General features: G+C 38.8%; 1 protein-coding gene across 4 annotated transcripts in view; it reads left to right on the forward strand.

The window, feature by feature from the left end:
• LOC110286013 (cytochrome P450 2C37) overlaps nucleotides 1–7,548 on the forward strand; it is a 115,324-nt gene extending 107,776 nt beyond the window's left edge. For 2 of the 4 annotated variants that reach the window (XM_021152465.2, XM_021152467.2), the window contains exons 8-9: nucleotides 3,158–3,299; nucleotides 5,073–7,548. In XM_021152465.2, the coding sequence (XP_021008124.1) occupies nucleotides 3,158–3,299; nucleotides 5,073–5,254 (324 nt within the window). In that variant the 3' untranslated portion in view covers nucleotides 5,255–7,548. The remainder of the gene's footprint in view (nucleotides 1–3,157; nucleotides 3,300–5,072) is intronic. The other 2 variants (XM_021152466.2, XM_021152468.2) reach the window with 2 other exon arrangements.
• Nucleotides 7,549–10,625: the final 3,077 nt, after the last annotated feature.

Genomic DNA, 10,625 nt, shown 5'->3' on the forward strand with positions numbered 1-10,625 from the left:
ATTCTGTTGCCGATGCTCACATCTATGATTTCTAATTTCTTTCCTAGGGTTTCTATCTCCAGCGTTGCCTCACTTTGGGTTTTCTTTATTGTGTCTATTTCCCTTTTTAGGTCTTGGATGGTTTTGTTCAATTCTATCACCTGTTTGGTTGTGTTTTCCTGTAATTCGTTAAGGACTTCTACCTGTTTAGCATTGTTCTCCTGTATTTCTTTAAGTGAGTTATTAATGCTCTACTTAAAGTCCTCTACCAGCATCATGAGATATGATTTTAAATCTCAGTCTTGCTTTTCGGATGTGTTGGGGTATTCAGGACAGGCTGAGGTGTGAGTGCTGGGTTCTGATGGTGGTGAGTGGCCTTGGTATCTGTTAGTAAGATTCTTACATTTGCCTTTTGCCATCTGGTAATCTCTGCTGTTAGTTGTTATAGTTGTCTCTGGTTGGAGTTTGATCCTCCTGTAATTCTGTTGCCCTCTATCAGCAGTCCTGGGAGTCCAGATTTCTCCTGAATCTCAGTGGTCACAGTACACTCTGCAGGCAAGCTCTCCTCTTGCAGGGAAGGTGCAGAGTTCTGGTGTTCAGACCTGCTTCCTGGCTGAAGATGAAGGCCTGAAACAGGGCCTGTCCCAGAAGATGTGTTTGCTCTGCAGTCTGCACACACACCTGCACAGACTGGTCTCCACGGGACCCTGGACACAAGATGGCTCTCTCACCTGATCTGGCAGTCAGAGCCCTCCCAGGCTGTCACTTCTCTTCTGATGGGGAATGGTGCCTGGATATCTGGAGCTCAAAAAGGGGTCTGTCCCAGAAGCTGTGTTGCTTCTGCCTGTCCCAGGAGCTGTGTCACTTCTTTAGTTCGCGCACTCACCCTCCGCAGTCTGAGAGCTGACTTGTGCAGACTGGTCTCCAAGGGAACCAGGACACAAGATGGTTCCCTCACCTGCTCCAGCAGTCATAGCCCTACCAGGAGGATACCTCTCCTCTTCAGGGAAGGTGCCCGGATGTCTGGAGCCCAAAACAGGGTCTGTCCCAGAAGCTGTGTCGCTTCTGCAGTCCGCATTCTCACCTGTGCAGACTGGTCTCTGAGGGACCCACGACACAAGATCCTTTGATTTCATTCTTCAGTGACTTGAAGCTCTACTCTTAGAAGTCTATCACTTGTGTGGTTAGAATTACACCAAGATATATTATGTTATTTGTGTCTGTGGTGAAGTGTGTTACTTCTCTAATTTCTTTCTCAATCCAATTATCATTTGTATAAAGGAGGGTCACTGAATCCTTTGAGTTAATTTTATATCCAGATACTTCATTGAAGTTGTTCAACACCTGTAAGAGTTCTCTGGTAGAATTTACATATACCATCATATCATCTGCAAATAGTGATACCTTGACTTCTTCTTTTAAGATTTGTATCCCTTTGAGATCCTTTTGTTGTTTATTGCTCTAGCTAAATTTTCAAGCACTATATTGAATAGATATGGAGAGAGCAGGCAGCCTTGTCTTGTTCCTGATTTTAGTGGGATTGCTTCTAGTTGGCTATTGGCTTGCTCTATATTGCTTTAACAATAAACATAATAAACATAATTTAGGTACGTACATTGAATTCCTGATCTTCCCAAGATATCTAGCATGAAGGATCATTGGATTCTGTTGAAAGCTTTTTCATCATCTAATGAGATGTTCATGGGTTTTTTTTCCTTCAAGTTTATTCATATAATGGATTGTGTGAAATAAAACCATGCCAGGATGCTTGGTGGATAGAGCAGGTTGAGACCTGGAAGACTCAGTGAGCACAAACCTGAGATAGGCAACTTGTCATTCCCTGACAGACTCCTACACTGGACCAGGTGCCATGTTCCTCAAATAAGAAAGTTGTCCTGTGGTCAGATAGGCCCAAAACAGATTTCTCCTTCCTAATGAAGTAACTATACGCCCTGAGGGCTTAGCCAATAAGCTTTCTTTCCCAGACATTCCTTCCTGCAAAAAGTATTTGATCTCAGGATAGACCCTGAGAAAGGGTTTATGCATTCATTTTCCACCATGAACATCTAATATACTATATGGTTAAACATGGACTGTTGCTTTCATCCAGACCAATCATGAGGAACCAGAAGAAGGTCTTTGTCTATAGACCCACAGCCCATTCTCCTATACAAGACCCCTCTGCTCTTCCAGCATGCCTCCACTAAACTAAGGACAATCACCCACCTCTGTGACAAATTGGAGCTCCCTTCCCCTCAGCCCCAGACTAGAGACTGTCCCCAGTCCAAGGCCCCAAACTCCATGATCAGCTATTCTGTAAGTCCCAGAAGAGTCTAGATATCCAAGAGTCTGATAATCTCATGGTTCCATTCTCTTTATAAGCCCAGGGATACCTAAAAAGTTTCTGGCTTTCCCACATCTCAAACTATGCTTTCCCAGCATGCTTGTTTGGTGTCTTGGTGCTTCCCAGAAGTGTCATGGGATAAGCTCAGTCAGCCTCCCCAAGAAGCCATGCCCAGTGGCAGGGCAGATATGGCCCACAACAGAATATATTGGTGGATTTCCATATATTGAACCATCCTTGCATCCATTGGATAAAGGCTAATTTATCATGGTGAATTATGGTTTTGATATGTTAATGGATTCCTTTTGCTAGTATTTAATTGAGTATTTTTGCATCAATATTCAGAAGAGAAATTGGTATGAAGTCGCCTTTCTTTGTTGCATCTTTGTGTGGTTTAGGTATCAGGGTGATTGTGGCTTCATAAATGAGTTCGGTAGTGTTTCTTCTGTTTATATTTTATGGAATAATTTGAGGAATACTGGTATTGGCTCTTCGTTAAAAGTCTGCTAGAATTCTGAACTAAAACCATCTGGCCCTGGTCTATTTTGGGTTGGGAGGTTTTAATGACTGCTACTCTTTCCTTAGGGGATATGAAATTGGTAAGACAGGTTACCTGATTTTGATTTGACTTTGGTATATGGTATCTATCTACAAAATAATCCATTTCATTCAGATATTTCAGTATTTCTAAGTATAGGCTTTTAAGGAAAAGCCTGGTAATTAAAAAAAATTAACCCCTTTTATGGAAGAGACAGTAAACTAAGTTATTTTCTTAATATGATTTAGCTCCATAATTTCTTTGTAACTTGGTGTCTCTGTTGTGTGTTGTTCCAGGGAACAACTGTAATAACATCACTGTCATCAGTGCTGTGTGATAGCAAGGAGTTCCCCAACCCAGAGAAGTTTGACCCTGGGCACTTTCTAGATGAGAATGGAAAGTTTAAAAAAAGTGACTACTTCATGCCATTCTCAACAGGTAATGCAAACTCATTTTCATATGTGTGATTTACAGTTTCAGTTGGTGTCATAAAACGCAATGACCAAAACAATTTGGAGATGAAATTTCATCTTGAAATTTGTACTCTAACATCAGGAAATCTGAACAGAAATTCAAGACACTTATCTGGAATCTAGAAATGATGTAGAGGCCATAGAGGAGTGTTGCTAACAAGTTTCCTTCAGCCTGCTTACTAAAGAAACCCAGGACCACAAACTGAGAAGTGTCACTACTGACACTGTGCACATTGTCTTTCCACATCAAAAATCAATCCAAAAAATGGACACACAGGCTTACCTGCAGGGCAGTCTGGTCAGGCATTTTCATGAATGAGTTTCCCTGTTTCTAAATAGCACTAGCTTTAGTCAAGTTGACATAAAATTAGCCAGCATAAACTGGCCAAAAGGCGGGCACATTGTGTCTGTTTTGGGCCTTACATGGTGTCTCCCATATGGTTAGTAAATTTGTAATTTATGCATAATCAGGAGCATATTCCAAGTGCCCAGGCATTGCCCTTGTTGAAACATGCTCCCTGTCAAAAGATTTTAAAAGGGATACCTTAGTTTTCACAATCATTTATGACAATTTGAGAAAACAAGACTTTATGCTATTTGCATTCTGCCTTTAGCTATATCACAAAGACACCAAGAGGTCGTTAATGACTTCTTCTGGAAGTTAAAACCCATGTAGGCTTTATTCACTTATCATGAATTTGGAGACTGCCATATTTTGGCTTCTTCATTCTTGTTGCTCCTTCCTCACATCCTGGCTTGCTTAAGCTGAAACAGGTGTCTAAAAACACAGAGAAACTCCAAAAATCAAGCTCAGTCAGAAAAACAGATGAGTGAACATGGTGATACAGTTTTACTAGTGCAGTAAGAGAGAATGGCACATCACTATCCCAGGGAAATGTTAAGAAACATCANATTNTTTCTTNAAATGTTTTCATTGGTTATTTTATTTATTTACATTTCAAATGTTATCCCCCTTCNGGGTTTCCCCTCTGTAAAACCCCTATATTGTCCCTCTTTCCCCTGCTTCTATAAAGGAGCTTCCGCACACACCTACCCATTAGTGATAGAGAACAAGAAAAAAATGCAGAATATTTAAAAGTATGTATTTATTATGAATGTTTCTTACTTGTATCCTATGTTATAAACAAGTTCACTAGCACTTTATCCCTACAGTCCTCCCATAAGCCCCAGCACCATTCTCTCTCCCAAATTCATGTGCCCACTGAGTCTTCTATATGATGCTACTGTGTGTATGAGTATAGAGTCATCCACTGCAACTTTGGTAACCTACCAGGGGCCACATCCACTATTAAACTAGCTCTCCTTCTCTCAAAAGCCATCATTTGCCAATAGCTCCTCAGTTCCCATAAGTCATTTTGAGCATGTACCTTCAACTTTCTAGAATGGGCCATTTTTACAAAAGTAAGAATGGGTTTGAAGACGTGAATCAGCAGTTAAGATAACTTGCTTCTGTTAAAAAGGACCTGAGTTGAATGCTCTGCAACCATATTCTATTGCTCTTGCTATTTCCTTAAGACTGCATGCTCTTTAGGAAATAAATGTGACCCACTTTTGTCAGCTTGCCTGATAGGGTATCTTCTCAGCCATTTGTCTATCTAACCATACATCTAATAACTCAACAGTTATTCTTAACCTCCAATATTAGTTAAGAGTTTTGTATGTCTCAGGCTCACACTTGTGAATAAGGCATAGTTACCTCTTTGACATTTTTACACAGGGAAACGGATATGTGCAGGAGAAGGCCTGGCACGCATGGAGCTGTTCCTGTTCCTAACCAGCATTTTACAGAACTTCAACCTGAAACCTCTGGTTCACCCAAAGGACATAGATGTAACCCCAATGCTCATTGGATTGACCTCAGTGCCTCCTGCTTTCCAGCTCTGCTTCATTCCTTCCTGAAAATCAAATGCCTGGCTCCAGCTGACATCTTCTGTGATCACCCTGAGGCTTTAATTCACTGCTTTCCACACTGGACACACTGCTTTTTATCCAGTTCTTTTGTCTCCTCATAATTTCATAAGGGATTTTTTTGGCAAAAGGGACCAGAATTCATCTTTCTTCATTTCCAAGTAAAGTTTGAACACCCTATTATGAAGCTGTTGCTGTCTTAATACAGAATTGTAAGATAGAGACATGAAAGTATTTTGGGAAAGAACTTGAAACATCTATTCCTTATTTCAAACAGCAATTAAATTGGTTAATGCAGAATACTGATATTTGGCCTATTGCATGGTAAACACTTTAGGCCAATTTTGATAATCATTATCCAAAAGACAAGATATTAGAATTTGCCTCTATTCATAGTTTTATATTTTCTGTAAATTTATGCTTGCAGCCAATAAGGAATGCATTTACTATATTTATAAACAGTTCATCTAATAGGAGAGAAACATATGTAATTGGATCACATGTTTATTCTCTTAAGTTTCCCTCCTGCTTCACAAATTATTGAATTATGTGCTCTAGCCACTGTTTTTGAAATGTTGAAAAATTAAGCTTTTAATTTGTATACTGATAACCAATATATAGCTCATGGTTTACAATTGCTTGAAATTGTTCCTTTTTAAATACTGCTAATTCTCAAATTTTACAGATATTTATACAAATACAGCTTAATTTAAGAAACATGTACTATTCTTTATCATATATGACATTTAAGAGCTCATACTGGATTGCCTGGACCCCTGGGCAATGCCACAGCAGATTTGTATACCAGGCAGATTATAGGCCTTACAGGAACAATTAGCTAAAAAATCTCTTTATTTACATCATCAAAATAGTAATAGTTAAGACAAAAATTTGTATTTCTAGAGCATATGCACATCAAATTTTAAAGACTTGTGCTCAGTACCCTCAATTTCTTCATGTACCACATAATGGTGTTAATCCTCAAAGATTCATACCAATAAATTATGACAAATGTATATTACCCATATTCCCTTATTATTCTAAAGGACAGGTATTGTGGAAAAAGTCCATGGAACTTTAAAACAATATCTTCATAAAATAAAAAGGGGGAATTATATCCCTGTACACCACAAAATTATTTTAATTTTAAATTATTTTAATTTATGCTTTTTATTTTAAATTTTGGATGCCAAGGAGCTCTCTGAGTGTAGGAGGAGAAGCTACTGATGCTTCTGCCCTGATTTTTGCAAAGAAAAAATCATGAGCTCCTTAGAACAGCATAGGTACAGATATAGAAAGGATAGAAACTTTGATTTCCTATTTGCAAGAATCTCTGACCTCCTCATCTGAGGTAGTCCTTCAAAACAGGAGAGAAATTGCTTTTTTATTGCTACAACAGGGAAGACTATGTGCAGCCTTCGACAAAGAATGTTGCTCTTACGTAGATCATTCAGATGTAGTAGAGGAGTCTATGGCTAAAGTTCGAGAAGGAGTAATCAAAAGGAAAGGGGAAAAAAAGAACAGAATCAAGAATGGTTTGAATCTTGGTTCTCCACTTCCCCATGGCTTACAACTTTAATTTCTACACTGCTTTGACCATTAATTATAATTTTGTTGCTTTTAACTTTTGGACCTTGCATCATAAACAGATTGGTTGCCTCAATACAGGATTGCTTTCAGCAAGCTCAGCTATTCACCATGGCAGTTATTCACTGCTATGAAGAAATGCATTGAGTGCATATTCATATGTCTTTCATGCCTTTGGTCTGAATGGTAAAGAGTGTGCTATACAAGACCAGTAGTTAGAGATGGGTAAGAGTATTCTTGAGCTCCTATCTACCTAAGACAGAGACATACATCAATGCTATGTTTGCTCTCCATGATGGGTAAGAAGGGGTAATATAGACACTGACCTAAGACAGGAAGGGTCAACTGGCCACTCTTTACCCTAGACAGGATTATGGAAAACAAGTAAATCTTGTGCCCCCATCCAGCAACTGGTACTGCTCATCTTTAAAAAACAGAAAGGGGGGAATTGTGGCTTTCCCAGCCTTGAGCAGGTCTTTTCCAGCCTTGAGCAGGCTGAACAGACCTTGAGCACTTGCCACAATGGACCTTATCATCCTTGGTGGAGTCATCTGCCTTAGGTGCACATGAAAGTTCACACAGGAACTTAGAAGATTAGACTGCCTGATGACGTTGCTTTGCAAAACAAAGGATTGGTTTTGTGGGCTTTCCCTATATAAATGCAGTGCTGAATATTAAACTTGGAGGCTTGATCAGAACCTTGTCTTGTCTTCGTTCTTCTCTCACTCCCCTCCTCTTTTTCATTTCCAGCCCTCCCTGCAGGTAAACCCAGTTCATCCTTGGCTGCTGGATGGCTACACAACACCTCTTCATAATAAAAGTCTTGGAGAGATCAAGGATACAAGGCACATACCTAAACATAATAAAGACAAGCCAATAGCCAACATCAAATTAAATGAAGAGACACTTAAAGCAACCTCACTAAAATCAAGGATAAGACATGGCTGTCCACTCTGTCCATATCTATTCAACATATTACTTAAAAGTTTTCTCTAGAGCAATAAGACAACCAACAGAAATTAAGAAAATACAAGTTGGAATGAAGTCAAAGTATTACTATTTGTGGATGATATGATAATGTACATAAGCACCCCGAAAGATTCTAGCAAGCAATTCCTGTAGCTGATAAACACCTTCATCAAAGTGTCTATATTAAAGATTAACTCAAAAAAATCAGTAACCCTTCCATATACACACAATAAATGGGCTGAGAAAGAAATCAAGGGAACAACATACTTCACAATAATCACAAATAATATAAAATATCTTAGTGTAAACTAACCAAGCAAGTGAAAGATCTATATGGCAAGAAATTCAAGTCCCCAAAGAAAGATTTTGAGGAGAATCTCAGAAGATGTAAAGATCTCCCATGCTCATGGACTGGTAGGATTAACAAAGTGAAAATGGCAATCTTATCAAAAGCAACCTACAGATTCAGTATAATTCCAATCAAAAATTCAGTACAATTCTTTACAGACCTTGAAAGAACAATACTCAACTTCATATGAAGAAAGAGCCAAGGATAGCTTTTTTTAAAAAAAAAATCTGTACAATAAAAGAACTTTTGGAGTTATCACCATCCCTGATTTCAAACTCTACTACAGAGCAATACTAATACTAATAATAGCATAAAAACTGACAGGTTGAATAAAGTAATTGAATAGAGGAGCAAGAAGTAAATCCACACACTTATGAACACCTGATTTTTTTATAAAGAAGCCATAAATACACAATGGAAAACAGAAAGCATCTTCAACAAATGGTGCTGGTCTAACTGGATGTTGGCATGTAGAAGATTGCAAATAGACCCATATCTATCACCCTACAAATAAACTCAAGTATAAGTGGATCAAAGACCTTAACATAAAACTAGATACACTGAGCCTGATAGAAAAGAAAGTGGAGAATAGTCTTGAATACACTGGGACAGTAAACAATTCCATCAACAGAACAGCAATTACTCAGGCACTTAAGATCAACAATTAATAAATAGAACCTCATGAACCTGAAAAGCTTTTGTAAGGTAAAAGACACTGCCACAATAGCCACAAATAATATAAAATATCTTGGTGAAGCAACTGAAAGGATAAGATGGCAGCCTCCAGAATGGGAAAAGATCTTCACCAACCTCACATTTGACAAAGGGCTGATAGTCAAAATATATAAAACCTCAAGAAATTAAACATCAACAAATCATATAATCCAATTTTAAAATGGTGTACAGAGTTAAACAGAGAATTCTAAACAGGAATCTCTAATGTCTGAGAAGCACTTAAAGAAATGCACATGCTTAGGCATCAGGGAAATGCAAATCAAAATGACTCTGAGATTTTATCTTACACCTGTCAGAATGACTAAGATCAAAAACTTAAGTGACAGCTCATGCTGGCAAGTATTGGAACAAGAGGAAAATTCCTCAGTTTATGGTGAGAATACAACTGTGTACAGCCACTTTAGAAATCACTAGGGCAATTTCTCAAAAATTTGGGAATTGATCTAGCTTAAGACCCAGGTATACCATTCCTGGTCCTATACCCAAAAGATGTTCTACCATACCACATGAACACTTGCTAAACTATGTTCTTAGCAGTTTTTTCATAATAGCCAGAAATTGAAAACAACCTAGATGTACCTTAGCTGAAGAATAGACAAAGAAAGTGTAGTATCACTCAGTTGTTAAAAAAAAAAAATGATACCATAAAATTTGCAAGCAAGGACTGGTGAGATGGCTCAATGGCTAGGAGCACTGACTGCTTTTCTACAGGTCCTAAGTTCAATTCCTAGCAACCACATGGTAGCTCACAACCATCTGTAATACGATGCTCTCTTCTGATGTGTCTGAAGATAACTACAGTGTACTCAAATGTAAATAAATCTTTAAAAAAGAAATTATGCACAGTCCCGATTCCAATGCGCCTTTATTTTAAAAGAATGAAAGTATTTTTTTAAAAAAGAAATTTTCAGGCAAATGAATGAAACTAGAAGATATCATTCTGACTGCGGTAATCCAGACTCAGAAAGACAAACTTGATATGCCCTTACTTATAAGTGCATATTAGCCATAAAGTAAAGGATAATCACACTATAATCCACAGACCCAAAGAAGCTAAGTAACAATGAGGGTTCACGGGGGAGAAATATGAATCTCACTGTGACAGGGAAATAGAATAAACATTACAGGTGGATGGGGGAGGAAATTGCATGGGAGAGGTAGGGCTTAGAGCAGAAGAGACCAGGTGATAGGAAGATAGAGTGAGGGAGTACAGAGAGAAATAACTGGAATCAGGAGGCATTTCTGGGTTGAGCTAGAAACCTAGGGCAATGGAAATTCACAGGAATCTATGAGGGTCACCCTAGCTAAGTCTCCTAGCAATGGAGGATATAGAGCCTGAACAGGCTACCTCCTATAACCAGGCAAGATTTCCAGTGGAAGGATTGGGATATCAACCCAGCCACAAAGAACTTAGACCTACAGTTTATCCTACCTACAAGATGTGCTGGGGTAAAGATGGTACAAAAATTGTGGGAGTGGCCAACCAATGATTGTTCCAGCTTGAGACCCATACTATGGGAGGGAGCTCACCCCTGACATTTCCCAAAGGGCCAAGAACCAGAGACTGTATAACCCAGAAACCCATAATAGAGCCAAACATGAATGAAAAAAAAAGTCAATGAAATGATTCCTAATGATATTCTGTTATATATTGTGGGGAGCAGGTGTGGCAGCAGTCCCAAGAAGGCGCCAGGGACTGCAGCTAAGTCGTATGACTTGCAC

Source organism: Mus caroli, chromosome 19 (genome assembly GCF_900094665.2).
Source record: "Mus caroli chromosome 19, CAROLI_EIJ_v1.1, whole genome shotgun sequence".
Lineage (NCBI taxonomy): Eukaryota > Metazoa > Chordata > Mammalia > Rodentia > Muridae > Mus > Mus caroli.